General features: G+C 39.7%; 1 protein-coding gene and 1 pseudogene across 1 annotated transcript; both read left to right on the top strand.

Annotated features, from left to right (window-relative positions):
• Nucleotides 1-10,661: 10,661 nt before the first annotated feature.
• LOC114456736 (cytochrome P450 1B1) lies at nt 10,662-13,581 on the top strand. The gene has a single exon (XM_074783794.1). The coding sequence runs from the start codon at nt 10,851-10,853 to the stop codon at nt 12,432-12,434; it is 1,584 nt and encodes a 527-aa protein (XP_074639895.1). The 5' UTR covers nt 10,662-10,850; the 3' UTR covers nt 12,435-13,581.
• A 1,105-nt stretch (nt 13,582-14,686) lies between these two features.
• LOC114456740 (cytochrome P450 1B1 pseudogene) lies at nt 14,687-16,885 on the top strand (annotated as a pseudogene).
• The last annotated feature ends 6,326 nt before the right edge of the window (nt 16,886-23,211 follow it).

Below are 23,211 nucleotides of genomic sequence, written 5' to 3'. Positions count from 1 at the left end.
AAAGAACATATTCATTCATCAGGAGGCCACAGTATTAAAAAAAATGGAACATATCACTTTAGTTTAAAATTGGGTGACCAGACGTCCCGATTTACCCGGGACAGTCCCGGTTTTCAGAGTTACATCCCGTGTCCCGATCAATTTCCCCCAAACCATTGAATTGTCACGGTTTTTCACAAGCTCAGTGTTTGTCCCGTTTATTAAAAAATGGACGTCTGTGGCCGCAGACAGAAAAGACCCTGAAAGCCGCAGCTCTGTGGACTGTGCGCTGTCATCTCAACCGTTGCCATAGTAGCGCATGCAATATAAACCAATTAAAAAGATCAAAAGTCCTCCACGCCTTTGCAACTCGATGCTGATTGGTCGACGGCATTGACAATATTACTCGTTTGCTTCCTCTCATGCTTTCTCCTTCAACATGCCAAAAAGAAAAACTTTTTTTTATTATTATTATTATCATTCAAAACAAATAGTTTCTTTTGAAAATCTGTCGTCTTCTTTGGTTAAATGACTGTAATGGTTTTTTTCAACATATATTCAAACCTAAGCAATCACTTTTGGCAAGGAAATCAAATGTCTTTAAACCTCAGACACAGTGTTGCAATATGTACATTGTAACATCTACTATATTCATATTGAACAATATCACCTGGCACCTACAATGGGCGCTGCACTAAGGTAGAAGAAGAGCTATGAAGCTATGGTATATCTACAGTATACAGTATATGTTATGTCTTTGTAAGGTCACTTAGAAGCTATCCTCTCAATTTTGCTTCTGATAGTTAAAAGAATAAACTATTAACAGCAAGAACAGATAATAAACATGTGTGTCACTTGTGTTTCAGCTAATGCTAGCCGGCCGGCAAATTGTGTGTGACAGACAGTTTTATGAAAACCACCCATTGGAGAGTCCCTGTGGTCTGTTCTCTCCAGCACACAAACGTTATCTGACCCACAGAAGGTCTTGGTGAATGTCTGGGTTTTCTGTCATCGTAAGCCAAACACATCCCTCCCACTTGTGAGAAACAACAAAGGCTGCTGGAATTGTGATTTTTGAGCAAAACAAAATAAGTCTTGTACTCGTCAACATGAACGCGAGGACTTTGGCAGCTTGTGTGAGAACAGAATGAGAATGACTCAAAAGAGTCGAACTTCTCTTATTTAACACATTGTTTTCATTCCCTTAAGGTGTTTAAAGTTGTTTTAAGGTTTCAGGCAATAAATAAATAAATGATTTGCAAGAATATGACCTGAAATGACCTTTCAGGAGCGTGACTCATTGTTTACCTGCAATGAAAGTCTTTGAAAGACTTTTCTGCTCCACAATAACTACCCATTGAATAAAATGGAATACTGTGGATTTGGTTACATTATAATAATCTATTTTCATTCTCTTAATTCATTGAAATCAGTCCTTTTGTAATGATAATAAAGGATTGAATGAAATTGCAAATTCAAATCTCCTTCTCGTTCATGACCGAGCTTTGTATTCACTCCTGAGGTTTGTTCAGGGTCTCGGACAGTGGATGAATTTATCATTGAGGACCCCGCCCCACTGCTGTCATGACACCATCATCTCATTTGTTCTACTGGATCAGAGGAGACGGGCTATAACTCGACCGCTCACTGACCCGGCTTCGTTTTCAGGATGCTAAAATGCATCGAGCTGCTCAAGCAGAACATGTGGAGGTGCCAAAGAGAGGGAATCACGGAACATTATCCGCCCAATTACACAATGAGAAGAGCTACCTGCTGCTAGTATCCCTAGTGCACGTAATGTTCAGTGTGCTGATAGAGGAGCCACTGGTCTCTTTCAGGCTAGTTGAGCCTCTACACCTGCAGGGATTCCAAGCTGGGACAGTTTACCTCACAAAAGGACAGAAACAACACAGCTCATACATAGAGATAAAAGAGGGTCATCCTTTTTTCTCAGTGACGTGCAGTCAGGGCAGGCAAGGTAGGCAGTGCCTACCCAAGGGTGAATTGATATTTAGATTATTTGTTTTAATTATAATATAATTTCCGATAGTCTACAGTACCTATAAGTTTGGAAGTGTCAGCATTTTGTGCGTTTCATAGCCCAAATGACTAAACATCGTTATTTCCTGGTACGGCAGAGATGCTGCACAGTCTCACTCCACTGTAAGGCAGTAGGAGGCCACACCCCCTCCCAAAAGCACATTGCTGATCTGCCTCTGTTCCCATAGCGTGTTTTTATGTGTTTGCGCATGCGCAGTCAGTTCCCCAAGATGAAAACTGCGCAATGCTAAATGCTATACGTAAGTTCACAGTGCATTAGTGAATTGATGTAATATGGCCGCTGCTACAGTCAGGATGACAGCGCAAGAGACAATTAAGAAACTTTCTTTTGAGGGAAAATGACAGCTTAAAAGATGGGAGAGCAACACCTGAGCTACCAGACCTTCAGCAAAGGAACGCTCAGAAAATTGTTCGTACTTTTCACAGTGAATGGAACAAAAGGAAGGATTGGCTTTGTGGATGCGCCTCACTGAGGCTGTTCTGAGTTGTTGTTGTTGTTGTTGTTGATGTTGTTTTTTTTCCATGTTTCTGTGTTTCCAACACAAACAACGAATGCGCTGCCGTGTCATGAGATATATAATTGTTTATGTTTCTTTATTTGGTGTTGATTTTGTTAGATTAACACTTGCCAGCAGAAACATATGGATTGTCATTGGTGTCGACATTGGTGGTCTCGATTTGCAACGCCCTGCCTACCCAACCCTAGTGCTCACGGCACGTCACTGTCTTTTCTATATATGTAGATTTGAAACCTTCTCTGTGCCTAATCATAGCAATATGAGCAAATGCAAGAGATAAAATGATGTCACGGAAAAAAAATCTTCCTCAGAAAAGGTGATGATGTAATGGCATGATCAGATTAGGAGGCAGAAACCTCTAGAAGTGCAAAGGTTGGTCAAACTCCAGCGTAAATAACTTAGCTTTACATTTTTGTTTTTCTTTGGGGATTTTTCAAAGAAAAAATTGAAAGTAGTAGTTTAAATGTAATCTCATATTAATCATCAGATTTTTATTGTTCAAGTTATGTTTCAGTCAATTTAATTCAAAAATTATAATTTAAATGGGAGGATTCTGATTTAAAGTATAACTAAACTCCCCCAAACCACTAATTTCGGCTAAAAACAAATGTATTTTGGTATGAAGTAGTGTTGCTGATTCTAGTCCAACTTATGATAATTTAGTCAAAGTATTTTAATTTTGTAAATTTTGTTGTGAAAATGTGAGTGTGACTACCCTCTATGGGTTGAAACCCGGCTATTACAGTTGCCATTGGCTTAGAATGGTGGCTTGTTGTGTTTTTGTGGCTTCTTATATAAACTAGCATCTGTCAACTAATCTGTGGTGAGTAGGTTGGACTGAGAGAATTGTGAATAGAGAGGTATATTGAGTATTGAGTAGGTAATTAACATAGCATAGATTGTTCTTTGGAGATTTTATAGTATAGTCTGGGCATGTCTTAAATGCTTCAGGAGCTCCGCCCATAATCAAGATATTTTTTCGAATTTCTAGCTTAGACGCCCAGGGTTCAGGGTAACACTTTACTTGAAGTTACATAAGGCTGACATAATTTAATTAAATTCTGTTCAAATGTATTTATATAGCGCAAAATACAACAAAGTCATCTCAAAGCGCTGAACAGAATATAAAGTTCATAGTAAGAATGAAAGAACCCGACAAGATTCACATGAACAAGCATTTAGCGACAGTGGGAAGAAAAAAGTGCCTCTTTTTATAGGAAGAAATCTCCAGCGGAACCAGGTTCAGAGGTGGCAGCCATCTGCTTTGACTGGTTAGGGTTAGTGAACAGAGGGACAAACAGAATAGGATAAAAGGATAGTCCATCCAAGTGTTCCAGACTAGTTGAGTCGCGAACCATTGATCAGGTACTGCCAGCTCCAGCATCAAGACATCTGAAACAGAAAAGAGAACAGAGGGCGAGGAGAAGGCACAGACTGCAGGAAAAACATGATACACTATGATACACTCCTTCCTAGTGGTTAGGTTAACATTAAACGTCTTGTGGCATCCTCCATGCTCTGAAATGCTACCACTGCAGACAAGGTTTTGTCTTGTACTGGTCTCATGTAATGATATATGGGGTGGACATCAGTGTAAATGGTGTGAAGCAGTGTGGGCAGTATGATGTTTGAATATAATGTTGGTGTTCTACTATATACTGTAATCTTAGTTCTTAGTTCCTATTTTATAGATTTATGGCTTTTTTCCTAGTGGTTAAGTAAACGCTATTATACAGTATAGGCTTTAGCTAATAAGTAGGTTTTGAGTTTACTTTTAAAGGTGGAGAGAGTAGCAGCCTCCCATACTAAGACTGGGAGCTGGTTCCAAAGGCGAGGAGCCTGGTAGCTGAATGAGGGGGTAGGGTAACGAACGACACTTCATGACAGCCTTCATGACACCTTATTCAATGATAGGTGTCATGTCACATCTACATCATGACATTGTGGAAAACATGTAAAGCTTGCACCAGTACCTGATTTAAATGAGTTGTTGAAACTGGTGATTTTATGATGCATGTCTGGTTAAAGTGTCTGTTCAAACTCTTACACAAGGGATCATTTAACACAAAGTTTGATGGGTTTCCTGCAATTTCTATCTTCAGATGCCAAATTACCTGTTCTGCCTTTCCCCCGAGCACCCCCCCCTTTTTTTTTTCTTCTGTACTTTTTAACCTTCATGTAAGCCACTTTGCTGACTGCACATCAAATTGTGCTGCCATTGTGTGGTCTTTTCTCCAACTATTAGGCATGCATATGTGGTTCTTCTGTCTGAGAGGAGGTGAGAAATGCGTAATGAACTGTGTCGTGCCCATGTCTATGCCTGTCTTTGATGAGCTCAGGGACTGGGGTTCATGTGGAAGCCATTTCTGCTTGTGCTTTCTCACTCATCTCATTTTAATTACTTAGTGAGCCCCACTTCTCCTAAAACTCCTCCATCTCCTCCTCCAACCCCAGCCCGCTCCCCAGGGGAGTTGGAGTGCAGTGACCAGAGTCTGCGCACGCCAGGCCACCATAGCACGCAAACCCACCCCCACTTATACTTCTACGAGGCACGCAGAAGAAACCAAATGGGATTAGAAGGAAAACTTTTCTTTCTGTACGTTCGGGCTCTATTTGTGGTGTCACGTGCAGTGAATATCATGCAGTTTGCTTCTAAAATAGAGGAAATATAGGAGAAGTCATAAGCCACGGGGGCTTCAGTCATGGTTTTTAGAGCTGATTAACTATTACCGTTCACTGCACCAGGATTAGCTGTTAGCGGTCTCTTGTAATAAACAAATTATGTTTCAAATGTAAATGGTGACACTAAATTACAACAAATTATATCCACCAAAGAAGTAAATAAATGGGCCGACGTTTCATGTCTTTGAAAAACGGAATGAATAAGTTATTCCGTACACACATTTCGTAACAATTTTTTTTTCATGCTGCTTGGAAGGATTTTCAAATGGAAATTATTTCCACGACAATCCCAATAAAGAAAATCCCAACCACTTATTAGAAAAAATGGACAAGGGTTATGGTTAGGGTTATGGTTATGTATTTAACTGCAAAATACAATTTAAACTGTCATTTTGTATACTTTTCTAATAATGCATTATGATTTTGTCTGTTGGGACTTTGTCAGGGATTTGTGCCATTGAGTGACAATCAGCAAGCTGCAAATTTTACATTTTGAGACACAAATTGCCGAACTAGTATTAACATTTTAGCTGAGCATTGCAGTCATGTCAAATCAACTGCTTAGCCCGGAGGGTTTGGGTTTTTTGTAGAAATGTAAATAAAATCCCCAAAATTGAACATTGGACATACAATATAATAATGTAATTTGTGATTATACTAGACAAGGCTTTAAAATAAAGCTTGGTGATAGTAAACATGGAACCTTTTAGAAACTTCAAGAGTAATCTTGGATCAAAAAGAGCTGAAATATTGTAAAAAGACGTCATTATTGAAAGTTCACATTGTGTACACAGGTAAATTTCAGCTAAGTTGACGTCTATATCAACAGAACACATGAGGTTTGTGTGCAGTATAAACTGTATCGTGGGGTTTGGAAATAAATTTTGTGTTCAGTACCTTAAATAAGGCCTCTGCTGAAACCACAGTAACCACCAGTCCATTTAACATCCCCCCCCTGAAGACAAATGTGCTCAGCTTGTCTTTTCTCAGGGTTTTTTATGCACAAACAACAATCAAGTCAGACAGTCACAATTTTCCCAACTATCTTTTTTCTCATATTGTGGTCTGGCAGTAGAGTACGCTCTTATTTCAAACATCACCATCTCTAACCAGCAGTGTCCTGTGGTTACACTCTGCTTGCCTAAAGTGGCGCTAGCTCACAGGAAGTTTTTGTTGGTGTGTTTACCAGCGGTGTCTTTTGGTTGCATCTTTTTTTCTTTAGTCACGGCCAGACTTTTGTCCTTTCAAGCTTTATATCCTACATTAAAAGCCTTGCTGTTCACCTGGTGTTGCTTTCCCCCAAAGTCCCTCGGCTCCCCAAATGCATGTTGGACCCCTGCCCTTTCTTTCCCAGCTGCCTCGCTACCCCCATCCCACCCCCCCGCCTTCCTTCCTCCCCGTCGGTGCTGTGCGTGACAGTAGCTCACTGAGAAGTGGAAATGAGACTAGTAAACGATGATTAGCTCCAGAGAAGGGGCAGCTTGGGCTGCTATTGGTCCTGTCTTCACTCTGTGAGCGCCCACCCGCCGGCACACAAAACGTAGCAACTCACCCTCCCTGCCTCCACCCCACAACCCCCCCTTCTGACTACTCCCCACCAGCACCACCCTCTGCCAGAGTCAACGCAGGGTCACGGCCATCACTTCACACACTGGTAGAGGTGAAAGTAATGGATTACAATTACTGTAACGTGAATACTTGAAGTACTCACGTTACAGTCATTGAGTAGCTTTTATGCGTAATTGTACTTTTTTAAGTATGTTTTTAAATCAGTAATTTTCATTGTACTTAAAGCTGCAGTATGTAAGGTTTTTTTTTCATAATTTGGTCAAATATCCATAATCAACTTTAAGCATATTGTAATCCATAGTATTCTGAGTGGACAGTGAATCTCTTCTCCTTCTCCTGGCCCTGTAAATTAAGTTTATAAATCCAGGAGGGTGATGCTGGATTGCAGCCAATCAGAGATCTTTCTACAAACACGTGTGCTCCATGGGCTGTTTTCAGCATTACTATTGGCTGCTCGACTGAAGTCAGGCGCGTTCACGTACCAAGTGTAATGTTGTAAATGCTAGCAGAAGTCTCCATTGCGGCGTTAGACACAACAGTTACACAGCAAATCAAGCAGAAAAAGGCAAACCGAGGTGGAGAAGCAACAGTTTAAAGTCACAAAACATATTCGGGAGGAACGGACCACTTTGTGTCCTTGCGGATTTCCGTGACTGCGCAGGTTCTGCCGCACACTCTGGTGTCAGAGGGAGAATGAGAAGAGACGGGATAAATTGCTTGTAAACCTACGAGAAGCTTATCCAAGGTAAAATCATTTTACAGTCTGAGCTTTCTGGCAGGGACGAGCTGGCGTCAGCAGGCGCTGCTCGAGGCAGTAACTACAAAGTGATATGTGCATTCATGTCAGAGTCTCTAAAACATCAGAAAACTCTCCAATAACACAAGATAAAGTCCATACATTTGTCACTAGTCTCTATTGAGAAAAAAAGTCGCTCAGAGCATTCACAAAAGATACCGGTAAGGTTTGGTTTTGGTTTTGAAACGGAGCAACGAGAGGATTCTACATACTGCAGCTTTAAGTACTTTTTAAAAGAAGTGAAGTAATTTGTTACATTTATACACCCAACCATTACTGAGTAAATTATTATTTTTTGTGATATGTTTTTTAAATTCTGTTTCATTGCACATTAAGATTCTTAGTCGTGCAATTTTTGATCAACGCCCACCCACTTTCTTGGGTTCAGATTGGGTTTTTTACTTATTATGTTGTTAACCACATGCCACATTTGGCATGGCACTGTTTTAGAGTTAAAAAATGTAGCTACTCTGAGAGCCTGATAATTTTTATTTTATTTTGAATTGAATACATTAGTGTTATTTTATTTAAAAAATAATTGTACATTTTGACAATTTTATTTATTTATTTTTTTATACAGATGCCTTTGTGGGAAATAAATTAAGTTCAAATTGTGCAAGATTTGGTCTCTTCCTTTCTAAGTTTATTCATGAGATGTTTACTGTATATAGGGGAATCGTGAAAAGATTTATTACCAAAAATAAATGTGGGTGGTGAAAGTAACTAGTAACTTTTGCTTGGAGTACTATTTAGTTACACTCCTTTTTACTTGTACTTGAGTATTTAATGTATGACTTACTTAAGTAACAGTACTTCTACTTGAGTAGTCGGATATATCAGTACTCTTTACACCTCTGCACACATGTCATTAGGAGTAATAACAGTCAAACATGGCAGCCACATGACACCACACCTCTTAGCCTCTTCCTGCCTGCTTGTAAACCCTTGACTTTCCCAATACACACAAGCACAAACGTCCCAACAACCCTCCGTGCTGCCACCTTTTTCTTTAGCCACAAACCTGGATCTGATTACCGTGATGGGGATGCGAGTGGCCACATGGTCATAAGGAATGACAGTGTTGGTGGGGAAGCTGCAGGGGCAGATGCTGGACTAGGAGGGGGTATTTCCCTTCATATAAGAACAAAGCAGAATAAACACAGTCGCTCTCATTATAAGCAGCGTATCTGAGAGACACTGCTGTGTCTCTGGTTAACTGAGGAATCACTCTGAAGGGTTTTGGTGTTGAGCCATACCACATTTCTCAAGACTTAACACAGAAGATCCTAGAAAACTCTTGACATCTGCAACAGGGTGTTTTGGACCAGTTATTGAGGAAGGATGACACACACACACACACACTAAGTAGTCACACTTTAACTTCTATTATATTTCAACCTGAGAAGCTATTGTTTGATATTAATTTAAAAAAAAAACAAGTGGTTGGACAGCAGACATAGGCAACTGGTGGCCCAGGGGCCACATGCGGCCCCCAGAGTAAATGCACAAAATGACTCGAAATGCACACAAAATGACTGAAAAATACATGAAAGTACAACAGAAATGGACAAAATGAATCTGAAAACACAAATCCACAACATAAATGCACAAAACGATACATGAAACACAAAAAAAAAAGGCAACAAAAACAGAAAAATACAGACAGAACAAGAGCACTCAGAAAGCGTGAGCCTCCACTTAGATTAAATCAGCTCACCAAATTTTATTTAAATTTGTTCATAACTTTTTGAAATATCCTTGCTCAAAGATTTCTTCTTTATCTAGAGTACCTTCCAGATCATCTCCAAAATCAAACTCCATCTTTCTTTGGACGTTGTCTATCAGCTCATCAAATCTTACTTAAATCCATTCAAAACAGACGAGCGGACAGACAAAAAAACACTGGTGAAAACATTTCCTCATTCGCGGAGGTAATGACAACAAAAACAAACAAATTCTTTGTTCTTTTCTTTACTAAAGCTCAGATTGGCTGACTGACATTAATGTGATAAACATTGCTGTTTAGTCAAGAGTTTAGTTGAGTGACATTGCATCTAAATACAAAATCATGTCTGATTTGAACCAATATGTTTGATGTTTAAGGTATGACAAAGTTTATTTCTTTAATAATACACACATTTAATAGGTGTGATATTATTTCTTCTTCCCGCATCACCTCCCAAAACGACTGCCTATGTGATAGCAACCTCTCTCAGACGTAATGTGTCGCTTCAGAAATGTTTTCGTACCTTCAATTAGGGTTATTACCTCAGTGCAAAAATAAACTTCACAGCTGGTAGAAAAACACGACTCAAAGTCTGTCCTCGGTGAAGAGAAGAAAAATGTTTTGCTTTGGTATAAAGTTCTAAAGCTTTAGCAGAATTTATGGGATTTACATGAAATCCTTTCCAGTGACTTAAGAGAGGAAGAATAGAAAAACGAGTGACCCAAAGTTGAACCGCTTCCTCTTGGCTTCGTTTTATTGTGCTTTTGGAAACCGTGCGGATGTGTTTGATCGGAAACACCTTCGTATATTTTCATTGACTGTGAAGGGTGTCTTCGAAATCAGAAAGGCCTGTGCCAATGCGTAGCAAAATCAAATGTTTTAGAATTGGCACCACATCATGAAAAAACAAACACAATCTTGTACGATGGCGGAAATACCGTAGAAATAAAGAAAGGACTTTATATTGAATATTGTATCAGAGAGGCATAAAAAAGATACATAGGCAAAAAATATGCATGAAGTTATGTGAAATTAAGTGGTGATTAAAGAAGGTTTTTGGGAGAAATTACATAAATTACCAGGCATAATTTTGCAACTGGTCCAAGCCAATCTCTCTTTCTCTCTCTCTCACAGCAGTCACTCATGCTGCTTGCTCGCAGCGTCCCCTAGTCAGCACTCTGGTGCGTGCGCCTGCAGAGATAATATTGCTAGGTCTGCAGGACAACCACAATGGGAGGAGTGTGAAAGTTTTCCCCAGCCCTGCCCACCAACTGCAAAACATATAAAAGGCAGAGTCAAGCAAAATACAGACACTTAAGCCTTAAGTTGAGATAAAAATCCTGAAAGCTTTACTGTTTTTCAGAATGACCTCACTGTCATTTGATGAACACACATAAAAGACATTTTTTTCCATCTCCTATGGTAATATAAGAGAAAAGGAATTTCTTTGCAAATATTTTTTTTCTTGAAAAGCTATACATTTTTTGGATTTCAAGGATCAGATCTTGTCCTTTCTTTAATGATGGCTCATTTGGATACTGATTTTAGTGTCAAGAGCAGCAGCATCATCAGAGAATGGAGTGGGCAGGTCCATCCTGCCCTGGTCGCTTCCTTTGTTTTCCTTTTCTGTCTGGAAGCCTGTCTGTGGGTCAGGAATCTGCGGCTCAAGAGAAGACTGCCGGGACCATTTGCCTGGCCCGTTGTGGGCAATGTCATGCAGCTGGGCCAGATGCCTCACATCACCTTTGCCAAACTGGCCAAAAAGTACGGAAACGTGTATCAGATACGTCTGGGCTGCAGTGATGTTGTGGTTCTGAATGGAGACAGGGCGATACGTGAGGCTCTGATACAGCACAGCACAGAGTTTGCAGGCAGGCCAAACTTTCTCTCTTTCCAGATGATATCTGGAGGCAGGAGTATGACATTTAATAATTACAGCAAACAATGGAAGGCACACAGGAAAATAGCCCAGTCAAGTCTCAGAGCATTTTCCTCTGCAAACAGCCGGACTAAAAGTGCTTTTGAGCAGCACGTGACAGCCGAGGCCATAGAGCTGGTGCAGGTCTTTTTGCGGAACAGCGCGGATGGACGATATTTCAACCCTGTTTATGAGTTTAAAGTAGCTGCTGCTAATATCATGTGTGCTCTCTGCTTTGGGAGGAGATACGGACATGATGATGAAGAGTTCAGAACCTTATTACAAAGAATAGACAAGTTTGGGGAGACAGTCGGGGCAGGCAGCTTAGTGGATGTCATGCCCTGGCTTCAAACTTTTCCTAACCCTGTCCGAAGCATTTACGAGGACTTCAAGAACCTCAATGAGGAGTTCTTTACCTTTGTGAAAGACAAGGTGGTGGAGCACAGAGAATCTTTCAACCCTGAGGTCACCCGGGACATGAGTGATGCCATCATCAGTGTTATTGAACATGGAGAAGACAGTGGACTCACCAAAGAGTTTGTTGAAGCAACTGTGACGGATCTGATCGGAGCAGGTCAGGATACAATGTCAACAGTCATGCAGTGGGTCGTCCTGCTTTTGGTCAAATATCCAGAATGGCAACTAAAACTGCAAGAGCTCATAGATAAAGTAGTGGGCCAAGATCGACTCCCCTTAATTGCGGACAGAACAAAACTGGCACTAGTAGATGCTTTCATCTATGAGACCATGCGCTTCACCAGCTTCGTCCCTCTCACCATCCCTCACTCCACAACCTCTGACGTGACTATTGAAGGTCTCTACATCCCAAAAGACACTGTAGTCTTTATCAATCAGTGGTCTGTCAATCATGATCCCCAGAAGTGGAAGGACCCACAACTATTTGACCCCACACGGTTCTTGGATGAGAACGGGGCCATTAACAAAGACAAAACCAATGGTGTGATGATCTTCTCAACAGGTAAAAGGCGCTGCATTGGAGACCGCATTGCCAAGGTACAGGTCTTTTTGTTCACCGCTGTCTTGCTGCACCAGTGCAGATTTGACAACGACTCCTCTCAGACCCTGACTCTGGACTGCTCATATGGGCTAACACTGAAGCCCATCACAATTGGTGTCAGCACCAAACTCAGGGGGAAACAGCTTGGCTTAGTGTCCCCAGCATGAATGAAAACACCTACACACCCCCACCCCCAATACTGTGACTCCAATGAACACTTTTTTTTCTACCAGTTACATTCCCCAGTGACTATCAATCCTTTGAGAACAAGCATCTATACACCTGCACCTAACAGTAAAGCTATATTTAAAAAATGTATTTAAGTGACATAACATGCTCTGTAATAAATGACTGTGCAGCATTGAGAATGTGTGTTGGTATTTGTTTCAATGCAATAATAAAACATGCATAGCTATTGCGCTACATGTAGTGTTAACCTTCGATAGCATATGCAGACAAGGTAAAAAACAAAACAAAAAGAGAGAATGTATTTTGACTACAAAGTCAAAATTTAAGCTATTTTTGGGGATAAGTATTACATTTCTGCTTCATGAACTACTTTGTACACATATTGCTATGTTATGTGCCATGAATAAGCATATGTAGGTATTCTGTATGTGCACAATTATTATACTTGTATAGATTATTTTTGTGAAGGTTTTTTGACTCATTGTTCTCATATTGTGAAATGGAAATGTTACTCATACTCTTTGCTAAATATAGCAGTTAGATGTGTGTTTTATAACGACAGTGAATTTATTTCAAAATCATAGGTCTCACTAGCTACTGTACTCCAAGCAAATGAACACAATCAAGGATGCATGTTGATCAAAGAGAAACCAAAATTGGCATGTTTATGAAGCAAGAAAGAAGCCTTTCATCAAGGACCTTCCATCACTTTTCAAACACCACTGTGGACCATGAACTCTTCACAGAGCACGTGTATGCACGCTTTGGTTTTCACTGTGCTAGTGCTGCAGCTTCCCCAGCCAAATACATCTCACCACTACAACAAAACATGTGTGCAGTAAATTTCTGGCCCTCGTGAGGCATTCATAAAAACACATTTGTTTACAGTCAGGTTTTTTTTCTTTTCCAAGTTGCATGGAAGCCACTGCACAGCAAGACACTACTACAGTGCTAGAGGAGTGCATTTTTTTGTGTCTGTGTCAAGGCAACATTTTACTACTCAGCAGGCCTTGAATGTTAAAGCATTCATTCTGTCATAAGTACTCTAACATTTGGTGACCACCAATGTTTTCATTAATGAAAAAATAAGCTGCAACTGAGGTGAATAAAATGAATTGTTAATAATCAATGTGTGGCCTTTCATTTCCAATTTGTATATACTTTGCTTTACTGTATTTGGAGTGGACAGTGCACATTAATGAACACCAGTGCAATAAATGGTGTAAATGTGCCATATTTAGCCATGAGCTACTTTTCATCCGTAGTTCTCATACATTTAAAACAATGACAATAAAAGATACAGACACGGACACAGTATACACACGGACATGGACATAATACATACATTATTTACAACCAACTAAGCAATTTCTTATCGAAAAAAAACTTCCATAGGTGATTACGTGACTGATTTACTTTTAACCATTTTTTCAGCTCTTTTCTAAAAGCTGGAAAGGTGGAACAGTCACGAACATTGATCAGATTTTAAACTTATGTGAAATGACTTGTGTAGTCTCACATCATTCAAAGACGCTGTCAGAGCTGTCCAATTTGTTCCAGCAGTGTAACATTATGCACTGCCCATGTATAGATGTCTGTCATTACTCACTGCTCCAAGAATAGAAACCTCTGGAATATTTGACTTAAGACTAAAAAAGCTCAAACCGGTGTCTTTTCCATCATTCCATCATCATTTTTGCATCCACATGAGCAGATTTACTACCAAAGTCATAATAGCTAAATTATTCCAGAGATTGATGTTAGCATATCACTTTTACAGTTCATTGTTATATTAGTTGTTTAAGTGAAAAAAATCAAAAGCCCTTTTTCTGAATTGTTATAATGAATAAATAAATAAAAAGAAAGAAACCGTTTTATTGTAATTCGTGAAAACACATCATGGCTTTGGAAAGTCCATAGGAAAGAGGAAACAGCAAATACAATTTCTGTCTTTAGAACTACTATATAATGCCTTTATTTACATTATATTTGTTTTCATCTATATCTGTTTACCTCAGCCAGTCTGGGTCTAACAGGTCGTAGGTCACACAAGTATTGAAGAGTCTGTTTATCCACAGTTTTTGGCGACACAGCAGAATAGGTAGATGCTTGACAATAGCTGGAGGGAGGCCACAGAGGGAACAGGACGAAGGTCTGGAGGCTGTGCTCTGAATGGGAGGGGAGAGATAATAAAAAACCTGAGTCTCTAAGCCCTCCCACCATAGAGATACATATAAGCCAAGTGTTAAAGCCTGAATCCACATTTCTCTTGAGTGGTCATCTGAAGACGTCCAGCTCCACTGAGGTCTACTCAACCTGATCCCGTGAACGAAGAAAGACCACGTAAGCCCTGCGAGATCCATTATTTCATTTTATTGTATTTTCAGGTGTTATATTATTGAAAAAACATTATTAATATTTAATGTTTTATTATTTTAGGTGAAAACTTTGTTGGATACAGTGAAAACAAACTACAAAGTTTCATGATGACTCATTTGAATGGAGAGTTTGGTGTGAAGACCAGCAGCATTGTCAGAGAATGGAGTGGACAGGTCCATCCTGCTCTGGTTGCCTCTTTTGTTTTTCTTTTCTGTCTGGAAGCCTGTCTGTGGGTCAGGAACTTTCAGCTCAAGAGAAGACTGCCGGGACCTTTCGCCTGGCCCCTGGTGGGCAACGCATTTCAGCTGGGCCAGATGCCTCATATCGCCTTCACCAAACTGGCCAAAAAGTACGGAAACGTGTACCAGATACGTCTGGGCTGCAGTGACGTTGTGGTTCTGAATGGAGACAAGGTGATACGTCAGGCTCTGATACAGCACAGCACAGAGTTTGCAGGCAGGCCAAACTTTGCCTCTTTCCAGTTTGTGGCAGAAGGGAAAAGCATGACTTTTACAAATTACAGCAGACAGTGGAGGATGCACAGGAAAATTGCTCAGACAACAATCCGAGCGTTCTCGTCTGCAAACAGTCAGACCAAAAAAGCTTTTGAGCAGCAAATTGTTGGCGAGGCCACAGAGCTTGTTGAGATTTTGCTTAAATTGAGTGCTCAGGAGAAGTATTTCGACCCAGCTCATGAGCTGACAGTCGCTGCCGCTAATGTGATCTGTGCTTTGTGTTTTGGAAAACGCTACGGACACGACGATGTTGAGTTTAGAGAAATATTACACAAGGTGCATCAGTTTGGACAGACGGTGGGTGCAGGAAGTTTGGTAGATGTCATGCCGTGGCTTCAGACTTTTCCTAATCCAGTTCGGAGCATCTTTAAGAAATTCAAGTGCTTGAATGAGGAGTTTTTTGCTTTCATAAAGAATAAAGTGGAGGAGCACCGACAGAGCTTTGATCCACAGGTGACAAGGGACATGAGCGATGCCATCATTGGCGTCATTGACATGGCTGAGGGCGACATGGAGCTCACTAGGACCCATACTGAGGCCACGGTAGCGGATATGATTGGCGCAGGGATGGACACCGTCTCCACTGCTCTTCACTGGCTCATCCTTCTGCTCGCCAAGCACCCTGAGATTCAAACAAAGCTCCACAAGGTGGTTGACAGCGCGGTGGGACGGAATAGACTCCCGTCTCTTGAGGACAGAACACACATGGCTTACGTGGAAGCTTTTATCTACGAGACTATGCGTTTCACCAGCTTCGTCCCCGTCACCATCCCCCATTCCACTACCTCTGATGTCACAGTCAATGATCTGTACATCCCCAAAGACACGGTGGTCTTTATCAATCAGTGGTCTGTCAATCATGACCCTGTGATATGGAAAGACCCACATACCTTTAACCCGTCCCGTTTCCTTGACGATAATGGCGTCTTGGACAAGGATCTCACCAACAATGTCATGATCTTCTCAGCAGGGAAGAGGAGATGTATTGGAGATCAGATTGCAAAAGTGGAAATATTTTTGATCTTTGCGATCCTACTCCACCAGTGCACCTTTGAAAAGTGCCCGGATGAGGATTTCTCTTTAAACTGTACTTATGGGTTAGTACTGAAACCTTTAGGTTACAAGATCAGGGCCAGATTCAGAGGAGAGTTGGATAAAAGCCAGTAAAAAGTTGTTTGTGTTTCACAGCGTAAGAAAAGAAAAGCTATGTTTTTTACTATTAAAATGTTGATTCCTTAATGCTCATTTTACAGACATGTATTTTACCTGACATTTAAAAAAAAAATGTGAAGAAATGTTTCATAGAAAGTTCTCAGTATATTATTACTGTTCAATTTAAGCTATATATAAATAATACTGTTACACTTTTTTTTTAATAATATTTTGTTTGTCCCCTGTGGAATGTGGTCAATCTTGCAGTGATTGATATCACTAGGATTTGGGAAATGGTTGTTGGTTAAAGCCATTGTGGCCCAAGATGTTTGGTCCAGATTGTTACACAGAAAAGAAAATAAAGACAACATTTTACTCGATAACCAGGATTTTTGATTGTCTGATTACGTTTCTACTTACACTGAATACATATGAAGACATATCTGTAATGATTTAATAAGACACACTTTTGTCTCGTTATTTCTTCTAAATATTGTGCACAAAACATCTTTATCCATGCATGTACTAATACATCACGCCTATTAATGATATATTCAAATATCTAAATTGATATATTCACAGAATAATTTCACATTATGTGCAAAAGCCACAAATTCAACTGCAGGTTGAATAATCCTTCTGTTGTTACTGATTCATAAGCTGATTCTTTGTTTTGTATGAAATCAATGTGAATAAAGAGTATGCAGAAGTGTGGAATGTCTTAAATAATCTTCTGCTGATTTAAAGACAGTCAGGAGTGTTGATAACCACGAGGGTCAGAGGTCAAAGAGATAACTTTGTGTCTGAATGTCTGGGTTCTGTGTTGTTGGAGAAGTTTAATGTGAGTTAAAGTTTAAATCAATGCAGGCGGTCACAAAGTGCCCCCTCGCCAATATTTAACAGAGATCTTGCTGTACTTTAGACCTGTTTTTTTAGGAAAACATTAAGACAAAAATCTGTGTTTGCACAATAATTAGGCTACTGCTAACCAAAGTTTAGCAATCATGCAATAATGAGATGTGTTAATGCAACAGTGAAACCCACAAAATATGCATCATAATGTCTGTAATGTACTTAATCAGTGAACATTTGCTTTAAAATCATAACAACAAATGATAGTAGTTATAAAGGAAGTAGAAAACAATAAAGTTGGTACATTATTAACACGTTTCTCTTTTTTTAATCTTTTTGTGCAGCAAAAGCTTCCGATAACAGCTTCAAACACGTGCAAAGTAGTTTCAGCCCTCATTCTTGTGTTTTCTGTAGTAAAAAATGAAGCGTTAGCAAAGAAAATGTGAGGAAAAGCTCAACAAAAGCCTAAATGATAAGGGAAATCAAAGAAACAAGGTGAGATCTAATGTAAACACTGCATGGGAAGCCATGACTTGGCATCACACCATGCTGAAAATGAAAATACAATCCAAAACACAAGTTTTGTTATTTGGTAATACCTTCAACATAATTTTATGGATAAAATTTTTCCCACAACAGATATCTTTCAACTAAAGGAGATAATGATGATGATAATTAATGTACTGGATTTTAAAAAATGAATACATTCTAGTAGAGGCAGTGAGCTTTTGGTTATCAAGCAGTTACTTATAACCAAATATAATTCCTTTTCCAACTCCTCTTCAATGAATTTTCAAATAAAAATGAAAAGATTCCCCCAAAATGACCAAGAATATAAATATTAGTTTAAGAGTGTCCCTGCAGCTTTTGGTTTGCTTCCTTGCTCTTTTTATTCTGATGCATCCCCTCAGTGAGAGGTGGTGATATCTACCTCTGCACTCACAGCAGCAAACTGAGGTTCACACAGCTTAATACAGAGCAGGTTGGAGACATTCTGTACTGCTGCAGGCTCACTTTCCCCTTTGCTTTGACACCGCAGGGGTCCCAGGGGAGGCGAGGCTGCTTGACCTCCCTCATTTCCATCAACGCTTCCCAAAGCATCCATGAAATGTGTCTGGCTGAAAGACTCCCTTTCACCCCAAGTCACCCGCGAGTTGCTTCCCATACCCCGCAGCCCTCGACCTGCTGAGTCTCACTCAAAGGAAAACACAAAACTATATTGACTGATAATTTTTCATCTCAGAATTTAGTACATTCTGCACGTACACATAGCCACAGTCTGACCTCTCAAGGGTTCCAGCTACCACTAAATACAGCTCGGGATCTTATCCAAAACTTCTTTGGCTCCCACTAAAGGACTTACACGCTGATTAGTCACTGTGTGTGTGTGTGTGTGTGTGTGTGTGTGTGTGTGTGTGTGTGTGTGTGTGTGTGTGTGTGTGTGTGTGTGTGTGTGTGTGTGTGTGTGTGTGTGTGTTACACGCGTCGGCATCTGAATAAGAGAAATTACTTCCTGCTGAAAATCCTCCCTCTTATCCATTGCCATCTTTTAGCTGGAACAACACAGCAGAACAAACGAGGTACATTCGGGAGTGTTTGTGTACTTACTCAAAAACAGTTTTTCACATACCACAGCTCCCATTTACACTACAGCAATCACTGCCCTACCCCAGCCCAGGCGCCGAAACGCAGCGGAGGACTGGTCACTGAACAAAAGATATAAGGCCGAGGAACACGTGTGCTCTCTTTCTATCATGGCAACTGTTAGTTGGTGGGTTTTTATCAGGCAGCAATTGAACATCTTGTTCTGAAAGTGAACACAAGATAATGCTGTGAGATGCAGTGAAAGCAATTGCATACAAGACAACAAAAACTGGAGACCAATTGAAGTTATAAATTTCTTAGTTATGTTAAATACAGTAAATGCAGCAAAAAAAAAAAAAAATTTAAAAAAAAGGCTGAAAACGGAAGAAAATTTGGCAACACTTGGAGTTTTATAAGGCTGACATTACGCTGTCATTATCTGTCATTAGCATGAATAAGGTGTCACGAAGGCTGTCATTAAGCTGCCATTAAGTGTAGTTTGCTAAATTATAACACCTTTCACTAAATGATGGCACTTTTTGAGCCATGTTGGCATTTTTGGGTTAGGTTTCTCATCTCACCTGGATTAAAGTCCTCCTGGAGCCGAAAATAACACCTTCTCAATGAAGACAATACGGTTTATTCAATTATATACAGTTAAAATTATATAGAATATTGTTTGATTTAATTTGATTTGATTCATATTGATCATGTTAATGCAACAATTTAAAAGAAATAACAACAAAACAGTATCTCGCATCTTCAAATTCTTACACATCTCAGTTTACATGAACACAATGTTATATAAAGACGTTTTTTTTAGCTAATGTATATAAAGGGCCACAAACAGTAACTTGAAGTTTGATAACGCATGATCATTGCTAATTTCTTGCCACACATGAAGCATGCATATTTAACTGGCACATTGGCAGTTAAATGAATTAAAATGTGTATTTCCAGAATAGTGTTTTTGTTAGTTTAGTTATCTTAACAGGTATTTAAAACATAAGGTTCGCCACAGGTGCAGGAAAGTTGATAGTCTGTAGATTTTTTGTTTTTTAAGCTTTAAAAAAAAGAGTCAAAGAGCCACATCAGGCTCCAGAGCCACAGGTTGCAGACCCCTGGGTTAGGTGGGGGGATCTAGTGCGGTTAGGTAGTGTTAAGGTATAGGGTTAGGGGCTAAGGTAAAGAAGGGTTGGGTTAGGGTAGCAAACAATACTTAATGACAGCCTTCATGACACCTTATTCATGCAAACGACGAGTGTCATGTCATAATAATGACAGCGTAGTGTGTATAAAACTTCAGTGTTGCCAATTATTTCCAGCTCTGATTTCGATGAGCTAACATTTTCAGCTCTCATGGTATTAAAACCAAGTGAAGCCGTTGCAATATTACGTTACGGTTTCATTTATTTAGACAACTCTTTTATGATGCCTCTGAGGAAGATTGACAGTTGGCAGTCGAACCATGTCAGGATATCAAGACAAAATGAACTTGCTGGAATTAGAACCCAGTGCAGTATATCTCAGTGTTCTGAATGCTTCATGATGTACTAGTAGATTAGAGATATTTGGCAGTGCTTCACATGCCATATTTTAAAACTCTTTCTTCCACTCACTGAGAGCCAGTGCAGTGATTTAAACGCTGGTGTAATGTGGTCCATTTTCTTGGTGTTGGTGAGGCTTCTGGCAGCAGTGTTTATGAGCAGCTTTAGCCCTGTAAAGACACTATTACAATAGTCCCGCCTGCTGAGAAAACTAATGGATCTACGTGAGAAGTGAAGGCATGTGGTCGGTTTCACAGCTGAAGTAATCAGTCGCGCTGGTTCTGATGGTAACAGATGATAATACACAGCTCGTTGCTGTTTGTTATCCACAATGATACACCTGATATATAAATACAGTAACCAGAAATGAAACACTTTCTTTAATAATAAAACCAAAATGCCTCACAGTAAAGATGTATTTTAAAGCAATTTTAGTAACAGCAGTATTTTTAAAGAGAAAACCACTTTTTTCTGCTGAAAACAAATGTATTTGGTATCAAGTAGTGCTGATGATTGATCCTAGTTTAACTTAACTTCATATTTTAGTCAAAGTTTTTCAATTTTGTTGTAAAATGTCAGAGTGACTGCCCTCTATGGGTTGAAACCTGGCTATTACAATTGATTTTTGGCTGAGAACAAGATTCTGGCTGTGTTCGAAACGGCATATTAACGTAAGTCTGACGTCAAAATAAGTATGTAGTGTGTTCACATTATTAATAATAATAATAATAATAATAATAATAATAATAATAATAATAATAATAATTCATTTTATTAAGAAGTGCCTTTTAGGCCACCCAAGGACACTTTACAGTAAAAACAGAATAATAAAAACAGTGCAATACATTAAAAACAGTATAGTACAAAGAAGACAAAGGAAAAGCAATGTCGGTGAAATTAGGGATGATGATTTACAGAGAGTGGGTTGATTGAAGAGATGGGTTTTGAGACTGGATTTGAAGAGGGGTAAGGGAGTTCTAGAGGGTGGGGGTGGGGGTGGGGGGTTCTGGATGGCCTTGAAAGTGTACAGGAGGATTTTGAAGTTGATTCTAAATTTGATGGGGATCCAGTGGAGTTGTTGGAGGACAGGGGAAATGTGGTCAGAGGAGGGGGTTCCGGTAATGATAGGGGCTGCAGAGTTCTGGACCAGTAGGAGTTTATAGAGGGGATTTGTGAGGGACACCGAAAAGGAGTGAGTTACGAAAATCAATCCGGGAAGTGACGAGGTTGTTATGTTTTTGATGTGAGAGTGAAATGATAGGTAGCTGTCAAGGATGACACCCACACTCTTGACTTGATGGGAGGGGGACACGGTGGAGCTGTCAATGGTGAGGGAGGAAGAGTCCGTTTTGGAGAGGATGGATTTGGTACCAATAAGGAGGAGTTCTGATTTATTGGAATTAAGTTTGTGGAAGTTGGAGGTGAACCAGTTTTTAATTTCTGAAAGGCAGTGGGTAAGGGAGGAGGGGGGGAGAGTGGTGTCAGGCTTACTGGACATATAGAGCTGGGTGTCATCTGCAAAGCAATGAAAATGAATGCTGAATTTCCTGAAGATATTGTTGAGTGGAAGGAGATAGATGATAAAGAGAAGGAGGCCCAAGACGGAGCCCTGAGGAACACCAGAAGTGACGGGGGAGGACTGGGAAGTGACGGTTTTGAGTTAGATTAACTGAGTACAGTCTGAGAGGTAGGAGTGGAACCAATGGAGGGGGGTGTGAGTGAAATGTTTTCAGAACTTTCAAAGGTGGCGAATCAACAGATATTTAGCCTCAGTGAGCTTCAGCTTTTTGTCATTGTAAGTTTAAAATGCATTACAGGATCAAATTTATCACTTTATTTAAGTTAAGTCCCATTGATGATAAAATATTATTGAAAGTGAGACCGGGAGTGTGTCCAGAATATGAATGAATAAATGAATGTGTGATTTAGCAGAAGCTCCACAACCCTGATGTATTTTCATTATTATTGCGTGATTCAATTTGTTTATGCATGCTTATAAACAGATGATATATTGTGTGCAATTTTATTACAATAATGTTTTACACTCAGTGGGTAAATATTCAGCGGGTTATAAGGATTTCCACTTTGATTGTGCAAATAATATCACCTTCATATTTGGACCTCTTCCATTGTGAAGAAAAGCTTTTCATATTCATTCACTGCACAGATAGCTTTACTTAGTCTATTTTTCTCCAAAGGGAGGTAAAGGACAAACCTTGGTATGGCTGTGTTGACATATTTCTTTTCCTATAACCATCAATCATGTTCTGGCGCAGCGTCAGGGAGTGATCCATCTTTGGTCAGCATATATGAACACAGCTTGAATGTGGTTTAGCTGATGGCCAAGGATTTAAATCATGTTCTCTGACGTTCATTTGTATTATTCGTGTGGTCAGTTTTGTTTGGTGTGTCTTCTATTATTAGTGATAAGTGAATCACGGTCATGTTATTTGGAGTGAAAGGAAAGGCTTACGTGGGACGAGGATTTGTTCAATTAGGAACTTAAAATTTTAAAGCTGTTTAATGTTGACAGGAAACTTTGCTCTTTCTGCTGTATTGGATTTGTATTTATCACAATAACAATAGAAATCACATTACTGTTGTTATCCTGTGCACTTAACTCTGATTAATCAATGTCCAACATCTTTGGAATGACATCCATCTTCTGCATGGTCAGAGATAACAGTAACACCACACACAAGCAACACAAACATGGACATTTTCCA

The sequence above is a fragment of the Gouania willdenowi genome, chromosome 22 (assembly GCF_900634775.1).
Source record: "Gouania willdenowi chromosome 22, fGouWil2.1, whole genome shotgun sequence".
NCBI classification, from domain to species: Eukaryota; Metazoa; Chordata; class Actinopteri; order Blenniiformes; family Gobiesocidae; genus Gouania; species Gouania willdenowi.
The sequence above is the reverse complement of the archived record's forward strand: the minus strand, read 5'-3'. Positions and strand labels throughout refer to the sequence as shown.